The 25817-nt window shown below is 41.9% G+C and overlaps 2 protein-coding genes across 17 annotated transcripts in view; both read left to right on the forward strand.

Moving 5' to 3' along the window:
- LOC124046972 (putative Polycomb group protein ASXL2) overlaps positions 1-16512 on the forward strand; it is a 30420-nt gene extending 13908 nt beyond the window's left edge. Inside the window, exons 6-15 of the mRNA XM_046367723.1 lie at positions 3533-3651; positions 7612-7717; positions 7995-8054; positions 8331-8494; positions 9507-9603; positions 9780-9885; positions 10079-10658; positions 10721-10763; positions 10948-11348; positions 11486-16512. Coding sequence (XP_046223679.1) covers positions 3533-3651; positions 7612-7717; positions 7995-8054; positions 8331-8494; positions 9507-9603; positions 9780-9885; positions 10079-10658; positions 10721-10763; positions 10948-11348; positions 11486-13684 — 3875 coding nt within the window. The 3' untranslated portion in view covers positions 13685-16512. The remainder of the gene's footprint in view (positions 1-3532; positions 3652-7611; positions 7718-7994; positions 8055-8330; positions 8495-9506; positions 9604-9779; positions 9886-10078; positions 10659-10720; positions 10764-10947; positions 11349-11485) is intronic.
- An 874-nt stretch (positions 16513-17386) lies between these two features.
- Positions 17387-25817, forward strand: part of LOC124046681 (dystrobrevin beta-like) — a 59606-nt gene continuing 51175 nt past the window's right edge. For 12 of the 16 annotated variants that reach the window (XR_006841043.1, XM_046367324.1, XM_046367333.1 and 9 more), the window contains exons 1-2: positions 17387-17509; positions 23677-23744. Coding sequence is in view for 15 of the 16 variants with exons in the window: in XM_046367324.1 (XP_046223280.1) it covers positions 17496-17509; positions 23677-23744 (82 nt within the window). In the remaining variant the exon portion in view is untranslated. Of the gene's footprint in view, positions 17616-18613; positions 18735-22872; positions 22923-23676; positions 23745-25817 lie in introns of those variants that run through there. The other 4 variants (XM_046367328.1, XM_046367330.1, XM_046367327.1 and 1 more) reach the window with 4 other exon arrangements.

Genomic DNA, 25817 nt, shown 5'->3' on the forward strand with positions numbered 1-25817 from the left:
GATAAAGCAAAGCAGTGCGACAAAAAACAACACAGAGTTACACATAGGATAAACAAAAGTACTGTCAATAACACAATAGAAAAATGTACATACAGTGTGTGTAAATGGAGTAATGAGGTAAGGCAATAAATAGGCCGTAGTAGCGAAGTAATTACAATTTAGCAAATTAACACTGAAGTGATAGATGTGCAGATGATGATGTGCAAGTAGAAATACTGGTGTGCAAAAGGGCAAAAAAGTAAATAAAAACAATATGTGCCACGACTTCTGCCGAAGTCGGTCCCTCTCCCTTGTTCGGGTGGTGTCTGGCGGTCGAAGTCACCGTGCTATTTACAGATGGGCTATGTACAGCTGCAATGATTGGTAAGCTGCTCAGATAGCTGATGCTTAAAGTTAGTGAGGGAGATATGTCTCCAACTTCAGTGATTTTTGCAATTCGTTCCAGTCATTGGCAGCAGAGAACTGGAAGGAAAGGCGGCCAAAGTGGGTGTTGTTATGGTGACCAGTGAGCAGAGATTAGGCAGAGCTTTACCTAGCAAAGACTTATAGATGACCTGGAGCCAGTGGGTCTGGCGAGGAGAGCATACAGGTCGCAGTGGTGGGTGGTATTTGGGGCTTTGGTGACAAAACGGATGGTACTGTGATAGACTGCATCCAGTTTGCTGAGTAGTGTTGGAGGCTATTTTGTAGATGACATCGCGGAAGTCGAGGATCGGTAGGATAGTCAGTTTTACGAGGGTATGTATGGCAGTGTGAGTGAAGAAGGCTTTGTTGCAAAATAGGACGCTGATTATAGATTTAATTTTGGATTGGAGATGCTTAATATGAGTCTGGAAGGAGAGTTTACAGTCCAGCCAGACACCTAGATATTTGTAGTTGTCCACATATTCTAAGTCAGAACCGTCCAGAGTAGTGATGCTAGTCGGTGGGCGGGTGCAGGCAGCGATCAGTTGAAGAGCATGCATTTAGTTTTACTAACGTTTAAGAGCAGTTGGAGGCCTCGGAAGGAGTGTTGTATGGCATTGAAGCTCGTTTGGAGGTTTGTTAACACAGTGTCCAAAAAAGGGCCAAATGTATACAGAATGTTGTCTGCGTAGAGGTGGATCAAGGAATCACCCGCAGCAAGAGAGACATCATTGATATATACAGAAAAAAAGAGTCGGCCTGAGAATTGAACCCTCTGGATCCTCCATAGAGACTGACAGAGGTCCGGACAACAGGCCCTCCAATTTGACACACTGAACTCTATCTGAGAAATAGTTGGTGAACCAGGCAAGACAGTCATTTGAGAAACCAAGGCTGTTGAGTCTGCCGATAAGATTACGGTGATTGACAGAGTCGAAAGTCTTGGCTAGGTCGATGAAGACGGCTGCACAGTACTGTCTTTTATCGATGGTGGTTATGATATCGTTTAGTACCTTGAGCGTGGCTGAGGTGCACCCGTGACCAACTCGGAAACCGGATTGTACAGCGGAGAAGGTACGGTGAGGTTCAAAATGGTCGGTGATCTGTTTATTTACATGGCTTTCGAAGACTTTAGAAAGGCAGGGTAGGATGCTACAGTTTGGGTCTAGAGTGTCTCCCCCTTTGGAGAGGGGGATGACCTCGGCAGCTTTCCAGTCTTTAGGAATCTTAGACGATACGAAAGAGAGGTTGAACAGACTAGTAATAGGGGTTGCAACAATGGCGGCGGATAATTTTAGAAAGAGAGGGTCCAGATTGTCTAGCCCAGCTGATTTGTACAAGTCCAGGTTTTGCAGCTCTTTCAGAACATCTGCTATCTGGATTTGGGTGAAGGAGAAGCTGGGGAGGCTTGGGCAAGTAGCTGTGCGGGGTGTGGAGCTGTTGGCTGGGGTTGGGGTTGCCAGGAGGAAAGCATGGCCAGCTGTAGAGAAATGCTTTTTGAAATTCTCGATTATCGTGGATTTATTGGTGGTGACAGTTTTTCCTAGCCTCTGTGCAGTGGGCAGCTGGGAGGAGGTGCTCTTATTCTCCATCGACTTTACAGTGTCCCAGAACTTTTTGAAGTTAGCTACAGGATGCAAATTTCTTTTTGAAAAAGCTAGTCTTTGCTTTCCAAACTGACTGTGTGTATTGGTTCCGTACTTCCCTGAAAAGTTTCATATCGCAGGGACTATTTGATACTAGTGCAGTACGCCATAGGATGTTTTTGTCTGGTCGAGGGCAGTCAGGTCTGGAGTGAACCAAGGCTGTATCTGTTCTTAGATCTACATTTTTTGAAAGGGGCATGCTTATTTAAGATGGGGGGGAAATTACTTTTAAAGAACAACCAGACATCCTCAACTGTTATAGCTATAATGGCACAGATACAAAGATGATTCCTCTGTCTATCTCTATGGGCTGGTGTGTACACATGTATCTGCCCTCTCATTGGCTAGAGTGGTCCCACCTGATCTCGCCTCTTTCATCTTTGAGGACATGTATTTACATTATTAGAGCGGTCACTCTAATATCTTGTCAATATAATAGACAAACTTGGCCTGCCCAGCATTTTTATACATGACCGTAAGCATGATTGGATGTTAATAGCTTAATTACCTCAGGAACCACACCTGTGTGGAAAGCATCTTCTTTCAATATACTTTGTATCTGTTGTTTTCTCAAGTGTTTCCATTATTTTGGCAGTTGCCTGTATGTCAGCTTCACCTTTTTCCATGATGACTAGGCTATATAATTGCACTGCTTGAAATTGACTGAAATGGGTGCTGATGCTCATTTGAATGCAGACCGTTACTCTGTTTCGGTGCCAGGCCCACCCAAACATGAAGTTATTGTGGTGTTTCTATTTTCACTATTGAGTTTGCAGCTTTACATCTTGTGATAAATACTGTACATACATCAGACTGTTTCCCATCTTAGTAACACTTTAGAAGGAGTTTTAAGTTTCGGCCATTTCTGTCATTATTTCTTTCCTGTTATAACAGGAAATAGTTTTTTTTTTTAATGATGTTTGAGCCACACTTCCTCATGTACACATATGAATGAGTTAAGGAAGTAATAGCTTATCTTCTGAACACAAGGACATCTTGTTTTCTGTTTTTGTTTTCTATTATTTTTAATACCGCTGCAAAAAAAAATCAATCAGAGCAAATGTTATCAAAAGAACCACAGAGACACAAGTCAAAGGGTTACAGCTACGGTGAGTGAGAAATGAACATGCAAGCCTTGTAAAAAAACAAACAGGAAATAGCTGTTGTTTTAAGTAATATTGCTACTAGCAGGTGGGTTTTTGGTGGTTGAAAAGACAATTCTTCATTTAAAAAGGCAAACTGTTGTGTATGTTTTCATCAATCTTTTGATGAATTAATTAACTCGATGCAACATATTTGATAGTGTATGATCTCAAAAAAACATCTACTTTGGTGTATCCATCTTAAAGATGAACTGAAACACTAAAATAACATAAATTTCATGTTGATGTTATCAGCTTTTTGGATGTGAACATTTCTAAGCCTAATAATGTGTTGTTGACTGTCTATCTAAGTTGTGCTATGTTGTATTTCCTTCCCAGGGCCTTCCAAGCTGCCGCCTGATCCGTTGTCTCCTCAGCCGCGCTGTTCATCTCCCTCTGTCCCCAGCAGCAAGCTCATCTCTCCTTCACAGAAACACTGCAAGAAGGCCCTCAAACAGGTACATTAGGCTACTGTGCTGATGCTCCATCGTCTTCGGTCTCAATTTCACTGGTTAATAGAGATGTAAAAGAGATGTTTTCTCAACAAGACTAACCTAATAAAGGTTAAACAAGGTACTGCTGCTGACCTGTTGCCTCCTGAGTGCCTATCAGTGTCTCAGTGATGCTCTCTGTGCTAATATAGCTCTAATTTCTGAAATGTGGCTAATAAAATACCAGTTTTGTCAAATAAATGCAGACATGACGTTCACTGTGCTTGTTAAATCTAACCGCTTCTTTGTTACAAAAACATATTGTGTAAGTTATTTGAAAAACACAATGGGGTGTGGGTGAGAGGGGAAAATAAACACCTTTTGCTGAGTTGTATTAATTTCCTCACAAACCTTCCCATTGGTCTTCCTTAGCTTGCATCTGAAATGGCAACCTATTCCCTATATAGTGCACAACTTTTTACCAGAGCCCTGCTGGCCCTGGTTAAAAGAAGCACACTATATTGGGTGCCATTTTGGTCGCACCATTAGCCTTTTGTGCTCTGCATAATTAGATTTCAGTTGATTGCAGATCGTAATGAGTTCCATCTGCAATGCTGTGGAATTTTCAGCTGTGTGTGTAAGAACAGTTTTATGGGTTTGTTAGGCAAAAATAAACCCAAGTCAGATGAAAATTTGGCTCCAAGGTTAGGCACACAGAGTAGACATTGGGTTTATTTTCCATCTGTAACTGTTATATACTGGGACGGCAGGTATACTAGTCGTTAGAGCGCTGGTTGCAAGATCAAATCCCTGAGCTGACAAGGTAAAAATCTGTCGATCTGCCCCTGAATGAGGCAGTTAACCCACTGTTCCTAGGCCGTCATTGAAAATAAGAATTTGTTAACCTTTTCGGGCTAGGGGGCAGTATTTTCACGTCCGGATGAAAACCATGCCCAAAGTAAACTGCCTGCTACTCAGGCCCAGAAGCTAGGATATGCATATTATTAGTAGATCTGGATAGAAAACACTCTGAAGTTTCTAAAACTGTTTGAATGATGTCTGTGAGTATAACAAAACTTATTTGGCAGGAAAAACCTGAGGACAAACAATCCAGGATTTTTTTTTTTTAGGTCACTCTCTTTTCAATGGGGTTTCATTGGGAATCTAGAATTCTAAGGCAGTTGCTTGCAGTTCCTATCACTTCCACTGGATGTCAACAGTCTTTAGAAATTGGTTGATGTTTTTCCTTTGTGTAATGAAGAAGTAGCCCTGTTCAGGACGAGGGTCGAGTGAAGTGTACTGTTTGATAGAGGCGCGTGACCTGAAAAGCACGCTCCACTTTGTTTTCCTCCGGTATTGAACGCAGTTTATCCCGTCTTTGTTTGAAATGCTTGGACAAAGATTACAGGTAATTTATGAGATACTTTGTAGTCATGTGGTGTGAGTTGGAACCTGTGTTTTTCTGGATCAAACTCGCCAAATAAATGGACATTTTGGATATATAACGACGGAATTAATCTAACAAAAGGACCATTTGTGATATTTATGGGACATATTGGAGTGCCAACAGAAGAAGCTCGTCAAAGGTAAGGCATGAATTATATCTTTATTTCTGAGTTTCGTGTCATGCCTGGCGGGTTGAATTATGATTGTCTGTCTTTGTTTGATGGGGTGCTATCCTCAGATAATAGCATGGTTTGCTTTCGCCGTAAAGCCTTTTTGAAATCTGACACAGCGACTGGATTAACAAGAAGTTTATCTTTAATCCTATGTATAACACCTGTATCTTTCATCAATGTTTATGATGATTATTTCTGTAATTTGATTTGGCTCTCTGCAATTTTACCAGATGTTATTTGAGACAATGCATTACTGAACATAACATGCCAATTTAAACTGAGGTTTTTGGACATAGAGGGACTTTATTGAACAAAACAAAAATGTATTGTGTAACATGGAGTCCTGGGAGTGCCACCAGATAAAGATCATCAAAGGTTAGTGATTAATTTAATCGCCGTTTCTGACTTTTGTGAGTCTCCTTGGCTGGAAAATATCTGTATGGTTTTTGTGGCTAGGCGCTGTCCTAACATAATCGCATGGTGTGCTTTTGTCGTAAAGCCTTTTTGAAATCTGACATGATGGCTAGATTAACAAGAAGTTAAGCTTTAATTTGGTGTATTGCTCTTGTGACTGTATGAAAGTTTTAAAAAAAATAATAATAATAATTTTGTGCTCTGCCATTTCACCGGATGTTGTCGAAACGTTCCGCTTGCGGAACCCCTAGCCGTAAAAGTTTTTAACTGAATTGCCTAGTTAAATAAAGGTTACATTAAGAAAAAATTATAATAATAAATACTGTAAAAATAGAAAGAATGAAGAATAGTGAATGATTTGGCCTCGTGAAAATGTAGGCTAATGCAACTTATTTCATTGTGTAAATTTTAAAATCATTTACCTAATAGACAGTACGACTAATTTGCGATAGTGATGATTCTAAACCCATCAAAAGAAGAAACGTCCCTCTTTCAGGACCCTGTCTTTCAAAGATAATTAATAAAAATCCAAATAACTTCACAGATCTTCATTGTAAAGGGTTTAAACACTGTTTCCCATGCTTTTTCGATGAACCATAAACAATTAATGAACATGCACCTGTGGAACGGTCATTTTGACACTAACAGCTTACAGATGGTAGGCAATTAAGGTCACTGTTATGAAAACGTAGGACACTAAAGAGGCCTTTCTACTGACTCTGAAAAACACCAAAAGAAAGATGCCCAGGGTCCCTGCTCATCTGCATGAAGGTGCCTTAGGCATGCTGCAAGGAGGCTTGAGGACTGCTGATGTGGCCAGGGAAATAAATTGCAATGTCCGTACTGTGAGACGCCTAAGACAGTGCTACAGGGAGACAGGGCGGACAGCTGATCGTTCTCGCAGTGGCAGACGTGTTACAACACCTGCACAGGATCGGTACATCCGAACATCACACCTGCGGGACAGGTACAGGATGGCAACAACAATTGCCCGAGTTACACCAGGAACGCACAATCCCTCCATCAGTGCTCAGGCTGAGAGAGGCTGAGCTGAGGGCTTGTAGGCCTGTTGTAAAGGCAGGTCCTCACCAGACATCACCGGCAACAACGTCGCCTATGGGCACAAACCCACCGTCGCTGGACCAGAGAGGACTGGCATAAAGTGCTCTTTACTGACGAATCGCGGCTTTGTCTCACCAGGGGTGATAGTCGGATTCGTGTTTATCGTCGAAGGAATGAGCGTTACACCGAGGCCTGTACTCTGGAGCAGGATCGATTTAGAGGTGGATGGTCTGTGGCGTCATGGTCTGGGGTGGTGTGTCACAGCATCATCGGACTGAGCTTGTTGTCATTGCAGGCAATCTCAACGCTGTGCGTTACAGGGAAGACATCCTTCTCCCTCATGTGGTACCCTTCCTGCAGGCTCATCCTGACATGACCCTCCAGCATGACAATGCCACCAGACATACTGCTAATTGTTAAGTTTGCTGAAAATAAACGCAGTTGACAGTGAGAGGACGTTTATTTTTTTGTTGAGTTTAGAATATATCACATGATATACACTACACATTTGGTTCAAAATGTTAATTATAAACTGGGTGGTTCGAGCCCTGAATGCTGATTGGCTGACAACCGTGGTATATCAGACCGTATACCACGAGTATGACAAAACATTTATTTGTACCGCTCTAATTATGTTAGTAACCCGTTTATAATAGTAATAAGGCACCTTGGGGGTTTGTGGTATATGGTCAATATACCACAGCTAAGGACTGTATCCGCATTGCGTCTTGCCTAGGAACAGTCCTTAGCTGTGGTATATTGGCCATATACCACACCCACTTGGGCCTTAATGATTAATTATGCCACGTAGAGTCTAAGACAGGAGCTGACATTCATCTTGGCACTGGTAAATAATCTATAATTTTCCTTCTTCCTCTTCTCTGTCCCCCAGGCCCTGAAGCAGCAGCAGCAGAGGAACCAGCGGAGACAAGGGGGCATGCCCACAACCTCCAGCCCTAGACTACTGCTTAAGACGGACACCATTGCCACTAAGTCCGGTAGGTGACAGACTTCCACATATCCAGTACACTACGTTGTTGATATACATCCTTAGTAGAAGCCTACAGGAAACACAAACAATCACTGTCGATGGTGATCAGTGGTCATCTCAAGTCTAACACTCGTCTCTACCCTTTATACAAAGCAGTGTGGTTATGGCTTTCTTATCCAAGTTCTAAAAAGGGGGGGAAACATATTAAATGCAGTGTATCCACTTGTGTGGCTAAATTGTGTTTCAATCGAATCGTGTTCCTCTCTCTCCGTCTGACCAAGCAGACTCCTGTCCTGCTGCTGGTACCAGGAAGATGTCCCAGAGGTCCAGTCGACTCAGTGCACGTCAGTAGTAGACTCATCCAGCTCGTCTTTGTCATTTACATATAGCAGGCCAGTATACATGCCAGGCTGTTGGACTGGTCCCAGATCTATTTGCGCTGTCTTGCCAACTCCTATGGTTAATGACACGTCAAACATAGCAACAACCATAGGAGTTGTCTACAGCACAAACAGATCTGGGACCAGGCTCAGTATAGTACCAAGTCTCTGTATCCTCTCTTGTTGTTTTGTATGACTCTTACTCTTCTCTTTACTCTTCTCTTGTGTTGTTGTCTCCAGGGCAACTGAAGCGTACCAAGTGTGCAGAGATAGACGTTGAGACACCAGACTCTATCCTGGTTAACACCAATCTGCGTGCCCTGATCAACAAACACACCTTCTCTGTTCTGCCCACAGAGTGCCAAGAGAGGCTACTGACGCTACTGCCTGAGGTCGACCAACAGGTGGGGCCATACTAGATATCATCAGGTCTCTAGCAACAGAGAGGTTTAAAATCAAGAGACTCAACATGTGATTAATTCCTGTAATCGTCCACCTGTATAATTCCTGTTTTCATTTTTCGGATTCTGTTGCAAAATGTTTAGTCTGTTGCGAAACATTTTGCAATGGAAACCGTTTACTCCAGATGGAAAATGTTTTGCAAAGAAAACTAAAGTTTATGGTGGACACTTTCAGGTCGGTTACTCCCCGTTTTGTTCCGTTTGCTCTGTTTGGTTCCTGGGGTAAACGGTAAATGATTTCTGTTGCAAATTGTTTTGCAACAGACAAAACATTTTGTAACAGAATCCGACTAATGAATAGACCCCAGGTATTTGCAGGACATAATCTCATGGTGAGTCTCTCTTTATGTACTGATGATGGTGATTATAGTGATGATGATTATAGTGATAATGATGTTGATTAGTGATAATGATGTTGATTAGTGATAATGATGATAGTGATGATGATTGTAGTGATGATGATGTTGATGATGATGATTAGTGATAATGATGATGATAATGATGATGATGATTAGTGATAATGATGGTGATGATGATTAGTGGTGATGATGGTGATAATGATGATGATGGTGATGATGATTAGTGGTGATGATGATTAGTGATAATGATGATGATGATTAGTGGTGATGATGGTGATAATGATGATGATGGTGATGATGATTAGTGATGTTGATTAGTGATAATGATGATGATGAGTGGTGATGATGATGATCATAGTGATAATGATGTTGATTAGTGATAATGATGTTGATTAGTGATAATGATGATAGTGATGATGATGATTGTAGTGATAATGATGTTGATGATGATGATTAGTGATGATGATGATTAGTGATAATGATGATGATGATTAGTGATGATGATGATCATAGTGATAATGATGTTGATTAGTGATAATGATGGTGATGATGATGGTGATAATAGTGATGATGATGATCTCTGTCTGTATCTCTAGGCCTGTATGGATGGTCTGTTGAAGGTAACCAGTTCTGCCTTAAACAATGAGTTTTTCACATCAGCAGCTCAGTCCTGGAAGGAACGACTGGCGGAAGGTCAGTGCTTCTAACCTGATCCGAGATCTGTTGGTGATCTCTTGCTTGATGGTCTTTGGCTTGATTAATGACCATTGGCAAGAGCACACAAACAGATCTTGGACCAGGTGATTGTGTTTCTGTAACTTTAAAAAAAAATGTCTCGTAAACCTTTTTATATTTTCCAAACCACCCAGGTGAGTTCACTCCTGAGTTGCAGCTGAGAATGCGTCAGGAGATTGAGAAGGGGAAGAAGGTGGAGCATTGGAAGGAGAGCTTCTTTGAGAACTACTATGGTGAAAAGTATGTCATTTTTTTCAGGGCTGTAATCTTTAAAATATAATGCAATTATTCTTATATCAAGCTTTATTTCTCAGAGACCAAACTTGCTACTTGTAATTTATATACTTTAAACATTCTTGAGTTATCCATTCTTTATGCAGTTGGCTGATCTCTCGCTCTCTATGTCTCCCTCCCTCCCTCTCTTTCTATCCAGCTCTGGACTCAGCTTAGAGGAATCCAAAGAGCTGCTTGAGTCTGGTCTCAGTTTGGAGCTCTCAGCCACCAAAGCCCAGTCGTCTCCTCCATCACAGCCACGTCCTGCTGGCCAAGTACTGCAAGACACCAAGATCCCATCGAACAGCTGCCAGACTCGCTCTTCAGAGAGGAGGCTCCGATCATCATCACTGCCCATAAACCCGACATGTAAACCCATAGAACCTACCAAGTCAAGGCCAGAGCCTGTTCAAGAGGAAACAGTAGCAGTCCCACCCGTTGTACTACCGGTGCTGCCAGTAAAGATCGTTCAGAAGACACTGGAGGTTGAGTACCCCAGACACAGGACTCGTAGTAGAGGTTTATCCCTACCTATAGAGGCAGTGGAGGCAGCTCTTGTGCGGAGACATGATGTGGTGGATTCAACCTCAACGGTTACTCCACTTGGAGAGAAGCAGAAGGAGGAAGATGAGGAGCAGGATTTGAAAGAAGCCCAGCCAGACACCCCCCAGTACCCTGAGATCCCCCCGTCCCCTGAGAACCCCCCGTCCCCTGAGATCCCCCGTCCCCTGAGATCCCCCGTACCCTGAGATCCCCCGTACCCTGAGATCCCACCGTCCCCTGAGATCCCCCGTCCCCTGAGATCCCACCGTCCCCTGAGATCCCACCGTCCCCTGAGATCCCCCGTACCCTAAGATCCCCCGTACCCTGAGATCCCACCATCCCCTGAGATCCCCCGTCCCCTGAGATCCCCCGTCCCCTGGGATCCCCCCGTCCCCTGAGATCCCCCCGTCCCCTGAGATCCCCCGTCCCCTGAGATCCCCCGTCCCCTGAGATCCCCCGTCCCCTGAGATCCCCCCGTCCCCTGAGATCCCCCGTACCCTGAGATCCCACCATCCCCTGCCCAGGAGAGTCATCCAGAGGTCTGCCCCCAGATTAAGCTCAGTTCATCACTGCCCATCGACCTTCCAGAGCCTCTGGGCGTGGACAAGCATAGTGGGGAGAGGAGGGAAGATGTTGACGTTACACCAGAGAGAGAAGCCTCAGCCCCTGTGTCAGTCACCTCTGTATCCGCCCCTGTATCCACCCCTGGAACCACACCTGTACCCACCACCCCATCCCCGGAGCCGTTGAAAAGGAAGTCCTCGTCCAGTGAACAGGAAGTAGAGCTGACTCCAGAGAAGAGGGCCCGCATCACTCCACCAGCAGTATCTGTGGTAACCTCTCCAGCAGCCACAGTAACAACAGCACAGAGAGTGCCTCCGCTTCAGGTAACAATTTAATATTGTATATTGGAATGTATTTGTGGTGAATAAAAGTGTCAGGTAAATTTAGACCAAATGTGTCTACTAACACCAGGAAGGCCCACACATTTTTTTTAAAATGTCTTGTTCACTTTGTTTTTCAGATTACTGTGTCGCAAATCCTATCAGTCCCAGTCCTTGTGTCTCCAACCCAGGTGTCCCCTAGGACACCTCTCCCTGTCTCCCTCAGTCCCAGTCCTAGCCCTGGTCCTAGCCCTGGTCCTAGCCCTGGACGCATTGGTGCTCGCACTCTGGCTGACATCAAGGCTAAAGCCCAGCTAGCCCGGACCCAACGTGCAGCAGCAGCTGCAGCGAGCTCCTTCTCTAAAGGTGCAGTACCAGGCCCAGGACCAGGAGGAGGCAGTGGAGAGCAAGGAAACCATAGAGCTTCAGCCCAGACCCTCCTCCACTCCAGAACCTCCTCCTCCACCCAAAGCTCCACCCAATCTCAGTCAACCACCAAGCTGCCAGCAAGCAGCACCATTGGTCAATCTACCTGTCAATCACCCGATACAGTCACCACACCAGCCCACTCCAGTTCTGTCCAATCAGGCTCCTCTGTGCCCTTTGACCTTAGCCTGTCTCAAAGATGCTCCAATACCAGCAGAGTGTCTCTCACTGATGACCGACAGAGAGGCTACTCTGCTGGTAACATGGGCCCAGGTTTTCTGATGAGGCCTCAACATGGGAACACTCAACTTATATCACACCCATCAGGTCCCCAGTCAACCTCTAGCCTCACTTCATCTGTGTGTGATGTGAAGAGCCAGTATGTATCTGGAGGCTCCATGGCAGCCAGGGCTAGCCACTTCATCCCAGCCAACAACCCCCTGGTCACGTCTCTCCTCCAGGGGAAAGAGGTCCCTCTGGAACAGATCCTCCCCAAGCCGCTGGACAAGGCAGAGGTCCAGCTGGCCCAGGCCAAACCCTCCCATGATGACAAATGGAAGATAAAGTCCCACAGCACAGCTGGGACAGCCAGTGGTGAAAGCCAGAGTCAGTACCTACACTCTGGTGGTGTGGAGGACAACAGTAGATCCAAACAGCAAGGATCTATAGGCCGCTCCCCCTCCACCATACCTGGAACAAGAGCAGGTAAGTTGGCAGAGCTCCAGCACCATCAAAGGGAAACACCTAACAAAGACATCCAGGAGCAGATCCTCAGGGCTCTGATGCAGAGGGCCACCCAGCAGCACCAGAACCAGCCGTATGGGGTCTCAGGCGAGGCTCAGCGTGCCCAGTTTGGAGCCTGCAATCTAGGGCACCAGGAGGAGTGTGGGGACCATCCCCGGTTCTCCGCTGGGTTCCCTGGAAGGAAGAGGATGTCCAGGCCTGCCATGTCAGGGCACTATCTCCTCAATGTTTCCACGTACGGGCGAGGCTCAGAGAGCAGTAAACGCTCCCACCCATTGGCTACCGCCAACACCTCACTGACCCCTCTGGCCAATCTGAAGAGAGAACACACAGAGGGAGAGGTGCTGGCTAACGATGGGGAGGAGTCCGTGGAGAATAAGCCTCATTCTCATTCTAACTCAGCCGGAGGAGTCAAGATGGAACAGCAGGGCTTCTCAATCACAAAAATGGGTGAAGCTCTGGGCTTTCAGCGCTGTTCCAGGATAAAGTCTGAGTTTCCATCAGTGGAGGGCTGTCTACCGGAACGGCACAACAACAGTTTAGCCAGTACAGAGAGAGACAGTGGCACTTCTGCAAGAGCCAAAGAAACCAACCTTTTCACCCAATCACAGCACAGGAGGCACCTGGAACTTTGCAATAGTAAACAGGGTGGTCATTCTGAGCCATATCGGGTATCTGTATCTCCCCACATGGGGACCGTGGACCCCAGTCACACCAGTACTTACCAGCATCCGTCTGCCTTTCAAACCCAGAGACCTCCAATCAATAATCAGGAATCCATGGTGGGGTCCTGCTACAGTGGCACCATCAGCATGTCTGTACCTCACACTCTGAGTCTGAACCACAGTGCTGCTGTTTCAGGTAGCGCTTCCAGCACCTCCCTCTCTGTGTCAGGTAGTGGTGGGGACAGCGGCAGTGGCACCGGCAGTGTCATGTCTTTCTCAGTGACCGTCACTACCATACCTGCCGGTCACCCTTTGGACCACATAAACCAGGGGGAGGGGTCTCCAGAGCAGGGGTGTATGGAGGGATCTGGTATAGAGGACGTTCAGTCGAAATGCTACTGCCGACTCAAAGCTATGATCATGTGTAAAGGGTGTGGGGCCTTCTGCCATGACGATTGCATTGGCCCTTCGAAACTCTGTGTCTCATGTCTAGTGGTACGATAAAACAAATGTTAGAAATGTAGAAATGATTTGTTTCAAATCTTTATTGTTGCACCAAGGAACAAGTCAGCATCAAGTAATCTACCATTGTCAAGAAGTAGTTACCAGCAGGGTTGGGGTCAATTTGATTTCAGTTCAGGAAGTAAACTGATTTGATTTCCGATTCTAATTTTCTCACAGAAAAAAGGGGGAATTGCAAAGTCAGTTTATTTCTTGAATTGATTCAATTGAAGTGGAATTGACCCGAACCATGGTTACCAGGGTAAAATGCACAGTGGCCATACTAAACCCAACCCATGGTTTTCAGTGGAGAGGCAAAGCATTTACGCTAGACGATCATAGTCTTGTTTAATCTGTTCCATCTCAGAAAGACTGGTTTGTTTTGGGCAATTCACAGTAGTAGTTTTGTTTTGAACAGTTCAAATCAAATCTGCACCTTTCAGACTTGAGACATGTTGAATCTTGGCAATACTTTGCACTTGGACATGTTATTGTTCTATATTTTTGTAAAGATAGTTTAGATTTTTAAAAGGAAAGAAAAGAATGAATGTTGCTATTTTTGTAGAACGTAATAACACTGTTGTTATGTTAAAGACTGCCACTCCTTCTTGTGGAGTTTATGTTGTGATGTTTTAAAAGGTGAAGAAGGGAGTTCAATGGGGTTTGCGTGTAGGTGAGGGAGTACAAATATACTGATTTATATCGATTTTAAAGGTTGCAATCAATCATTTACATATTTACAGTACTAGAAACAGTCTTACAGATATATAACAAGAGAATAGATATTTGAAATTATTATTTTGATTATAAAAAATGTCACAATTATTGCACTTAGCTTTTCTAAGTACTAACACTTACTGGGCAAAGGACTTGAATGACAGCTCTACTGAGTGTATACTGTACACTATACATGTAGTGTACACTGTACATGTAGTGCACACTATACAAGTAGTGTACAGCCTTCGTACTCTTAACATGGTGTTGAAAAGTTAAAGCACTTCACTGATAAATAGTGCCCTTCGAGGAGCAAGCTGAGTAGCCTGGTTCCAGATCTGTTTGTATTGTTTTAAGACAGTGGCCATAGGAGTTGTCAATACAGTACTAACAGATCTGCGGCAAGGCTACTAATTAAGATCTTTCCCATTTCAGTCTAAGGTCATTGGTGAAGTTTTACCGACACCGTGAACCTTCATTGAACCTTGACTGAAAGATATTCTGTCTCATTATGTTTCATACGTGGATGCTTGTTTGTGGATAGCAACGTAACCATTAGCCCTGATGTACAGTTAAAACACTCAGAGAAAGAAGGGAGTAAAATGTATTATTCTTTTGCTTTTTAAATATTGTCTTTAAGCTATATTTAGAAATGAATTCTCTATCTAAGCTTTATGTACGTTGCTTCAGCATATCCAACATTATATCCAATGTTATATGTTTTTATTGCAAAACAGTTTATATCTCTAAAAGAAACTACGCAAAAATGTGTATTTAAACGCTAAATGCTGTACTATCAAGAAACCATTCAAAGTATAGGTGATAGAGAGGTACAGTTTACTACATATAAAGCAAAGGCACATAATATTGGTATGCATGGTGATTGCAATTATAAAATCTAAATGTATCAATCATATTTTTGAATGATCTGACTAAAACTAAAGATAGTTGCTGAGTACCGGTATATTTTATAGAAATAATTTCCATGGGAACATGCCAAAGTCACCTCATGAAAACTAAAAGATCAGATCTCGTTTTTAAATGTCTGACTAGTTAAAGAAATTAATATATTTAAGTCATATATTTTAATATAAAAAAAATCTATTTACAAATCTTTTTTTTTTAAGAACAGGGTATTTTTTTTCAACGTTTTTGTTTGAGTGGGACAGACCAATTACTTTTGTAACAAAAAAAAATCCCCAGGTTTTCTGATTCTGTATGTCCTTTTCCACTGAATTTATCCCTCTGAACTGAATGCTCTTGTAATGACTTTGGTTAATAAGGATCTTTGTTTTATGTCTTACACATATTTTCTGCATTAACTATGTGCTTTATTTAGGGAAAAATTAATGCCTGTAAATTAACAATACAATTTCATGGCACCGTTTGTAAGTGGTCGGTGGATTGGATCCAGGCCCTGTGTGTGCGTGTGTGTCACATTATTCTCAAAAGGTTCGAAGTCTACGTCCCAAATAACACCCTATTCCTTTATAATGTTGGGAATAGGGCGCCAATTGGGAAGCAACCAAATGGTTCATAAATGGAGGGTTCATATTTTGTAAGGATATAAAAGAGACCTTATATTTATGATTTCCCCTCTATCGTTGCAAACTTTTAATGAAGTTTAGTATTGAGTAAAAATGGTTTTAAAAACAACAAAAGTTCTGTTGACTGACTTGTGATGGTGACTGGATTGCAAAGAGAAAGTTGTTTTTACCTACTGTACATTTTGTAAACAGGCAGCTGACGTCTTTATTGATGAATAATTGGTTTAGTAGCCTACTCAACTTTGTCCTTTTTCTCAAACCTTGATTTACTTTTTTAATAAGCAATTGATAGCCTAAATTCAGAGGGATATATTGATTAGATTTATTTTGAAACCTAAGGACAAAGAATAAAGGTTGAGGATAGATTTGGAGGAAAAGTGTTTTCTAAGTGTCATCGAGGAATCAATAATGGTTTGAAAATTTCTGTCTGTTTGTCTTGTGAAGGGTGCAGTCCCCTCAGTCTGTCATTTTTGCTGTTTTTAGATTTTAAACTCTCCATTTCAAAATGCAGGTGAATGTAATATAGTAATCAGCACTTGTCAACAAAGAATAAATAACAATGAGAAAACATTTTGTGTGTGACATTTGTATGTCAATCAAATTCAATCAAACCTATTTTATAAAGCCCTTTTTACATCAACAGTTGTTACTAAATGCTTGACAGAGACCCGGTCTAGACCCCGAAGAAAAGCAGTGCAGAAGCACAGTGGCCAGGAAGAACTCCCGAGGTGGAAGGGACCTAGGAGGAAACCAAGAGAGGAACCATACTCATGGGTGGAGCATACTCTTCTGACTGTATCTGTAATGTGACTCTACTCTAATACTAGTACAACTTACACAATAGGCATACTATCAGTAACACATCACATTATGACAGTAGGCTTTTACACTTGCCTCATCTTTTTCACACTCCACTAAGAAGAGATACAATCCCCAGTTCAGATGCATGTTGTTTCCATATTACACATGATAAAAATATGCTACAGAGAAAGTATATTGTTGATTGGAATGTTGTAGCATACCTGCTGACTGTTCCATATATCATACAATTATTCGGGTGTTCGGTTGTTCATGATGCTGAGGAGAGAGCGCGGCGCTCGTACATTTTTATGAGACGCCACCACCGAAGATTTTTATAACTAACACAAGATAGACCAGAGCCTGTCGTTTCCAATGAATCATAGTGGGCAGAGCCAAGCACGAGCTAGTGAGATTCTATTTGTGCGTTCTAGACTGTTCATACTGTGTGAAGTGCATGTGTGCAGTAACTAAATTCGCCCTAAACAGCGGCATTTTTAGAGACTTTGGCAAAGGGTAAAGTCTCCTACTGCCAACCACCGGGCTTCCTCTCATCACCATATTTGGTAGTGAGTGGAAACGCCAACCGGATGCTTCACATTTATACATCCGGTGAAATATGTGTCTCATTGTTCTATCTGTGCCACCACCGTAATTCTGAGTCGTAGGCTATGAAACAGGAAACGCACTGGATATGGTACAGTGTTTGTATAATATAAATCGTTTTGCATTGCTCGGACAGCAATAACGAACGAATGCAGACAGACGGGTGAGACTGAGTGCAGCGATGATTCACGAAGGAAATATCCTGACTACTTATATCCTCTTCATCTGATGTTGATGCTATTAATGTCACTGGCGTGATTTTCAAACTGGTAAGGCTAATTGTATGTACAATTCTCATTTAAATAGCCTATAGTGTGGAGAAGGCACATCTAAATTAGGCTACTACACATTTATTAGGGTAGATATTTAGGGTACATTATCATTTCGCAAAGTCCTTTAAGATGCATCACACGACAAACTCATATTGCGGAAACAATGTAAATAGAGTTAAAACAGCAATATGGCCGCGTAGGACGTTCGGTTCCTTCCAGATCTGAGACGCATAAAGTCTTGTAAAGCTAATGATTCGTCACCGAGAGCGTGGATGATGTTTTCGCCTTTCGAGCCCTATAAACCCTAGTCCTCCGTATGTTGACTCACTTAAAATGATGTTGTCATTAGCTAGGCTACCTACTCGGCAAGGTGCGATAGATATATCACTGCGCTATTCAACTGACACATTTATTATTTTAGTGTGTGCTGTGATGCTCCTATAGAGGCTGATGCGCTTGAGTTCATTCATTGCAAATGAAACCCGTGGAATGACGTAATGCTTGGCGATAGGCCTACTATCATCTATGTATTTGCATTTCGTTTAGGTTGACCTTATTGTATTAAAAACGCTGATATGCCTAATAATGCAGATGATATAGCTCAGGCCGTTTGGCATTTGATGATGGGTGATCATCACCGTCATCTATGGAGCGCAGTTTGGGTATTTTTGTGTCAAAAAAGATATACCTCAAATAACACTAATTGACGTGTCAAATAAGCTTTTATTTTGAAGTCAAATAACAAAATTATATTTTAGACTGTCTTGTGCGCTGAATTTGCATGCGCAAGCACTATGGTTTGTTGCACTGTCAAAGTGAAACAAAGAGTCAAGTGAAACAAGCACACACAGGCCATGATGTGTTTACAGTACCGTGTTGGTAATCAACCATTATTTGTTCGATCGAATGGGACAAGGTCTGTGTGAGCCCCTGAAATGTTAGCCAAGTAGTGCAACATTCTCCCCGACATGCAAATCAGACACGGGGAGAAAAGATTGATCCTGCAGCTTCTGCCAGCCATATCCATATAACAGTTGCATATAATTAATCCTAGCTAGTCAAAATGCAGAATAAATAAGGATTTTGTCAACATTGATGACCGTTTGGAAACTGGAGGTAGGCTATTTCTCTGCTGCGTTGACTTCGGTTTGCAGTATGACAAAGTCACTCACATATCTTTGATGCAGATGTTTTTAGCAACTTATTGGGGGTACCTAATTAACACTCAATGTAAACAGCCTGAAAACAATGAGCAGAAACTACAATAATTGTCAATATTCTTAGCAATGGTATTACTTAGGCAGCCAAGTGTTGTTCTCCTATTAAAATCGAACTTCCATTCATGAAAATAACTAGCTACTTAACGAACAAAACCAGCTAGATAGTAGGTCTTTTGCCCCGAGCCACAGATACTTTGAAGAGATAGGACACTCCGTTGGAATTGTATTCACGTCCATTGTGTACGTTGCCCAGACGTCTTCAATGGGTCGCGCGTTGCATTCTGGGACAAGGAGTGTCCAAGGACTGAATGGGAGTCATTTGGGCACTAGCTCAAAAACCCAACAAAAAGTATAACATTACAAATATTTTCCGAGATTTGAGATCATTTTCTTGTTCTTTGTAATATCGTATAGCTTTGGAATCCTGACATTACGTACGTTCGAGGAAAATATGCACATTAATCGACTCATACCTCGACTCTTGAGTAGGGGGTTGAATGACGAAAAGCTTAGCAACCGTGGTACCTGGCATGACAACGTGAACGCGATTGGTCGACAGCAAGCTGAGTGGGGCGTTAAACGTTTTGCAGGTTAATTGGCCAATGGGATCTCCTTTCAATTCAATTCAAGGGCTTTATTGGGATGGGAAACATGTGTTAACATTGCCAAAGCAAGTGAGGTAGATATTATACAAAAGTGAAATAAACAATAAAAATTAACAGTAAACATTACACATACAGAAGTTTCAAAACAATAAAGACATTACAAATGTCATATGTATGTATGTATATATATACAGAAGTTTCAAAACAATAAAGACATTACAAATGTCATATGTGTGTGTATATATATATATATATACAGTGTTTTAACAATGTACAAATGGTTAAAGGATACAAGATAAAATAAATAAGCATAAATGTGGTTTGTATTTACAATGGTGTTTGTTCTTCACTGGTTGCCCTTTTCTCGTGGCAACAAGTCACAAATCTTGCCGCTGTGATGGCACACTGTGGAATTTCACCCAGTAGATATGGGAGTTTATCAAAATTGGATTTGTTTTCAAATTCTTTGTGGATCTGTGTAATCTGAGGGAAATATGTCTCTCTAATATAGTCATACATTGGGCAGGAGGTTAGGAAGTGAAGCTCAGTTTCCACCTCATTTTGTGGGCAGTGAGCACATAGCCTGTCTTCTCTTGAGAGCCATGAAACATGTTCAATTTGGTTTAAATAATGCAAAAACAAAGTGTTGGAGAAGAAAGTAAAAGTGCAATATGTGCCATGTAAGAAAGCTAATGTTTAAGTTCCTTGCTCAGAACATGAGAACATATGAAAGCTGGTGGTTCCTTTTAACATGAGTCTTCAATATTCACAGGTAAGATGTTTTAGGTTGTAGTTATTATAGGAATTATAGGACTATTTCTCGCTATACCATTTGTATTCCTTATACCTTTGACTATTGGATGTTCTTATAGGCACTTTAGTATTGCCAGTGTAACAGTATAGCTTCCGTCCCTCTCCTCGCTCCTACCTGGGCTCGAACCTGGAACACATCGACAACAGCCACCCTCAAAGCAGTGTTACCCATGCAGGGCAAGATGAATAACTACCCCAAGTCTCGGAACGAGTGACGTTTGAAACGCTATTAGTGTGCTATTAGTCTGCTACCTAGCTATCCATTTCACATCACATCGTTACACCAGCCTAATCTCGGGAGTTGATAGGCTTGAAGTCATAAACAGCAGAGCTGCTGGCAAAACACACGAAAGTGCTGTTTGAATTAATGCTTATGAGCCTGCTGGTGCCTACCATCGCTCAGTCAGACTGCTCTATCAAATCATCCACTTAATTATAATATAATAATACACAGATATTCCAGAATATCCAAATATTCCTGTTACATTGCACAACCTTCAATGTTATGTCATAATTACGTAAAATTTTGGCAAATTAGTTCGCAATGAGCCAGGCGGCCCAAACTGTTGCATATACCCTGACTCTGCCTGCAATGAACGCAAGAGAAGTGACACAATTTCAACTGGTTATTATTGCCTACTAACCTTGATTTATTTTAGCTAAATATGCAGGTTTAAAAATATATACTTCTGTGTATTGATTTTAAGAAAGGCATTGGTGTTTATGGTTAGGTACATGTTGGAGCAACGACAGTCCTTTTTCGCGAATGCGCACTGCATCGATTATATGCAACGGGGCGGGACACGCTAGATAAACTTGTAATATCATCAACCATGTGTAGTTATAACTAGTGATTACGAATGATTAAGTTTAATGCTAGCTAGCGACTTACCTCGGCTTCATACTGCATTCACATAACAGGCGGGCTCCTCATGAGGCAGGTGGTTAGAGCGTTGGACTAGTTAACCGTAAGGTTGCAAGATTGAATCCCTGAGTTGACAAGTTAAAAATCTGTCGTCCTGCCCCTGAACAAGGCAGTTAAACCCACCGTTTCTTGGTCGTCATTGAAAATAAGCATTTGTTGTTAACTGACTTGCCTAGTTAAATAAAGATTAAATTAAGGTGTAAAAAAAACAAAAAAAATACAGATTTCCGATTGTTATGAAAACTTGAAAATCGGCCATTCCGATTAATCGGTCGACCTCTAACCGTTACTACGATCAATTTCATAATAACCACAGCTTTACCCTTATGATGACTTAGTAGACCCGCCCATTCTGATTTACGGTAAGCTGTAGCCTAAGCTATATCTGCAAATGTAATTTAATGATCAATGTAAAGCCAGTTTCAGATTGGATATTCGCCCATTCTGATTTACGGTAAACTGTAGCTTAAGCCCATATATCTGTACATGTAATTTAATGATCAATGTAAAGCCAGTTTCAGATTGGATATTCAACGGATATTTGCGCTTTCGAACCTCAATAGCTTTCAAACCACTTGAGTCACAGACTCCAAATAAGTGTCATGATGTTGGAAAAAATGCTCACTTATTTTCACGATTTGGAAATTACTTCGCTTTGCAAAGCTAATAAATGTGTAAATGTGAGCACCATTTTGTATTCCTAGTTGAATTACTTAGTACAAATGTTTTTTTATTCTCGAATTTCAATAGCTCCTTGGTCGTGTGACCTACTGACCTCAAGGTTCAGAATGTCCCCTCAGTGGGCCTACACATTGCACACCCTTTAGTTTGTCCCTTTTCATCTCACACAATTTTACCGGTACATGGATTTTTCCAATGTTCTAATTTCAATAGACTCAAACAAGGTTCAGAATTTCCACTGACTGCCATTATATATTGCACACCCTTTGGTTTGTCCGTTTTCATCTCACACAATTTTACATGGATTTTTCCAACATTCTAATTTCAATAGTTCCTTGTTCATGTGACCTACTGACTTCAAACAAGGTTCAGAATGTACTCTGTGGGCCTACATATTGCACACCGTTTAGTTTGTCCATTTTCACCTCACACGTTTTTATATGAATTTTCAATGTTTTTCAATATTTCTAATATCAATAGCTCCTTGATCATGTGACCTACTGGACTCAAACAAGGTTCAGAATATCCACTGACTACCCTTCTATATTGCACATTGTAATCTCACACGATTTTACATTAATTTGCCTGCTCTGACCCCTGAAGGACAGTTTCACTCACACACCTATTCACAGGCCTTCTCCTTGTGGCCTTCCTGACCTCCAGGCTGTCCCTGCCAGCCTGCCTGCCCTCTCCCTGGGCCTGAGAGTGTATAGCTTACTCCCTGGAACTACAGACCTCCAGGCCTCCACACCTATTCTCCCTACCCGGTCAACACCCCTCTCCCTCGGCCTTAAAGAGTATTGCTTACTCCCTGGAATTACTAAGATGTCTATAGTTCTGCTGTCAAAAAAAACATGTTTGGTAGAGTTCATTTAGTCCTTTAAGGGAGGGTGTTAAAAGTCAAACCCATTTTGTCTGGAAGGATTGCTTATCCTACGACAGAGCATAACAGACATAGAATGTTAAGGAACCAACTAGCTAACTCTCTATGATTGTTCTTCTCTCCACAGGGGAAGCAGCATTTAATGCTTCACTTTGTTTAATATTCAGGCAGCGACAGGTAAATAAATACCTCTGGGATTTCTATCTGATAAAATCATCAGTAGATTAAGTTAACTTTTTCTGAAAATATGGAGAAATCGCTCCATTTCCTGGTTACTAAATATCTTAAAAGTTGCCTAATTTCACTTTGTGACAATGTATTCCCAATGTGTTGAGAATCATTGTACCATCTAAACTGCTGTGAAATATATTTTTCAACAACCCAAAATATTGTATTTGTAGCTGGTGTACAAAACCGAAAGTATAGGATGCAAAACAAAACTTAAGAACTGGAAACATCGAAATAGCGCAGCTCTACCGCTTCTTAGACTTGCTTTCAATGGAAAAATTACAGATCTATAACTTTTTTTTGAGGAAAATCCTTTGAATATCCCTTTTTGGGTCCAGGTAGAACCTTTTTGGTTCCAGGTAGAACTCTTTGGGTTCCACGTAGGAACCTTTCCACAGAAAGGATTCTACCTGGAACCAAAACAGGTTTTTGAAAGAGTTCTCCTATGGGGACATCCAAAGAACCCTTTTTCTCTAAGAGTGTATGTGTTGTACATTATTGAACATTCCATATATGATACATACATACTTAGAGTGATGAGTGTATAGAGTATACAGGATCAGTTACATTCATATTTTACACTACTGCTTTAACTTGAAGGGGGCAGAGAAGACTGATAATGTATATTGTCTACAATGATGATGTAATCACGTAGTGAGAAGGTAATGTGTGCTTATTGCCTGTTGTGGTACCCCCCCCCCAGAATGATAGAAGAACGCAGTAAACGAGGCACGGCCATGGTGGAGAGGAGACAACTCTTCATGGAGATGAGTGAGTAGACGGAGCTCCAGAGCCAAACTTTTACTATTAATTTACACACTGTTATAATCTGCTGTGCACAGTAAAGCATTATACTGTACATTCCCCTTTACATCAGGGATTCCTCAAAGTGGGTCTGCAGAGGTACTGCAGGGGGTCCGAGGCCAGATCTCCAAATGCATATATTAAAATTTTTGTTTTTACATTAGCAACAGCATATTAAACAAATCTTGGCTAAGGGATCCGTGGAATAAGTTTACAGGGTGTAATACAATACAATGTCATATTATTAATCTACAATGTGTGTTCTTAACCCTGGGCAACATGGGCCTGGGAGGCTCACAGGGATATTGGTATCCACAGTTACTCCACCAATTATACATTTTTCAACTCAATAGTTCTTGTATTCCCCCAAAATGATTTTATTTTCACATACAGTCAGAAGTTTACATACACTTACGTTGGAGTCATTAAAACTAGTTTTTCAACCACTCCACAAATGTCTTGTTAACAAACTATAGTTTTGGCAAGTTGGTTAGGACATCTACTTTAAGTCATTTTTCCAACAATTGTTTACAGACAGATTATTTCACTTATAATTCACTGTATCACAATTCCAGTGTGTCAGAAGTTTACATACACTAAGTTGACTGTGCCTTTAAAAAGCTTAGAAAATTCCAGAAAATTATGTCATGGCTTTAGAAGCGTCTGATAGGCTAATTGACATCATTTGAGTCATTTGGAGGTGTACCTGTGGATGTATTTCAAGGCCTACCTTCAAACTCAGTGCCTCTTTGCTTAACATCATGGGAAGTCTGGTTCATCCTTGGGAGCAATTTTCAAACCCCTGAAAGTACCATGTTCATCTGTACAAACAATAGTACACAAGTATAAACACCATGGGACCACGCAGCCATCATACCTCTCAGGAAGGAGACGCGTTCTGCCTCCTAGAGATGAAAGTTCTTTGGTGCGAAAAGTGCAAATCAATCCCAGAACAACAGCAAAGGTACAAAAGGTACAAAAGTATCTATATCCACAGTAAAACGAGTCCTATATTGATATAACCTGAAAGGCTGCTCAGCAAGGAAGAAGCCACTGCTCCAAAACCGCCATGAAAAGCCAGACTACGGTTTGTAACTGCACATCGGGACAAAGATCACACTTTTTGGAGAAATGTCCTCTGGTCTGATGAAACAAATATAACTGGCCATAATGACCATTGTTATGTTTAGAGGAGAAAGGGAGAGGCTTGCAAGCCGAAGAACACCATCCCAACCGTGAAGCACGGGGGTGGCAGCATCATGTTGTGGGGGTGCTTTGCCACAGGAGGGACTGGTGCACTTCAAAAAATAGATGGCATCATGAGGATGGGAAATTATGTGGATATATTGAAACAGCATCTCAAGATATCAGTCAGGAAGTTAAAGCTTAGTTGCAAATGGGGCTTCCAAATTGACAATGATCCCAAGCATACTTCCAAAGGCAAAATGGCTTAAGGACAACAAAGTCGAGGTATTGGAGTGGCCATCACAAAGCCCTGACTTCAATCCTATAGAAAATTTGTGTGCAGATCTGAAAAAGTGTGTGCGATCAAGGATCCTAAAAAACTGGGGTGGCAGGGTAGCCTAGTGGTTAGAGTTGGACTAGTAACCGGAAGGTTGCGTGTTCAAACCCCCGAGCTGACAAGTTACAAATCTGTCGTTCTGCCCCTGAACAGGCAGTTAACCCACTGTTCCCAGGCAGTCATTGAAAATAAGAATGTGTTCTTAACTGACTTGCCTGGTTAAATAAAGGTAAAATTAAAAAATTAAAAAACTGACTCAGTTACACCAGCTCTGTCAGGAGGAATGGGCCAAAATTCACCCAACTTATTGTGGGAAGCTTATGGAAGGCTACCTGAAACATTTGACCCAAGTTAAACAATTTAAAAGCAGTGCTACCAAATACTGGCACCAAATTATGTAAACTTCTGACCCACTGGGAATGTGATGAAAGAAATAAAAGCTGAAATAAATCATTCTCTTTAATATTATTCTGACATTTCACATTCTTAAAATAAAGTGGTCATCCTAACTGACCTAA

Source organism: Oncorhynchus gorbuscha, linkage group LG10, assembly GCF_021184085.1.
Source record: "Oncorhynchus gorbuscha isolate QuinsamMale2020 ecotype Even-year linkage group LG10, OgorEven_v1.0, whole genome shotgun sequence".
NCBI lineage: Eukaryota > Metazoa > Chordata > Actinopteri > Salmoniformes > Salmonidae > Oncorhynchus > Oncorhynchus gorbuscha.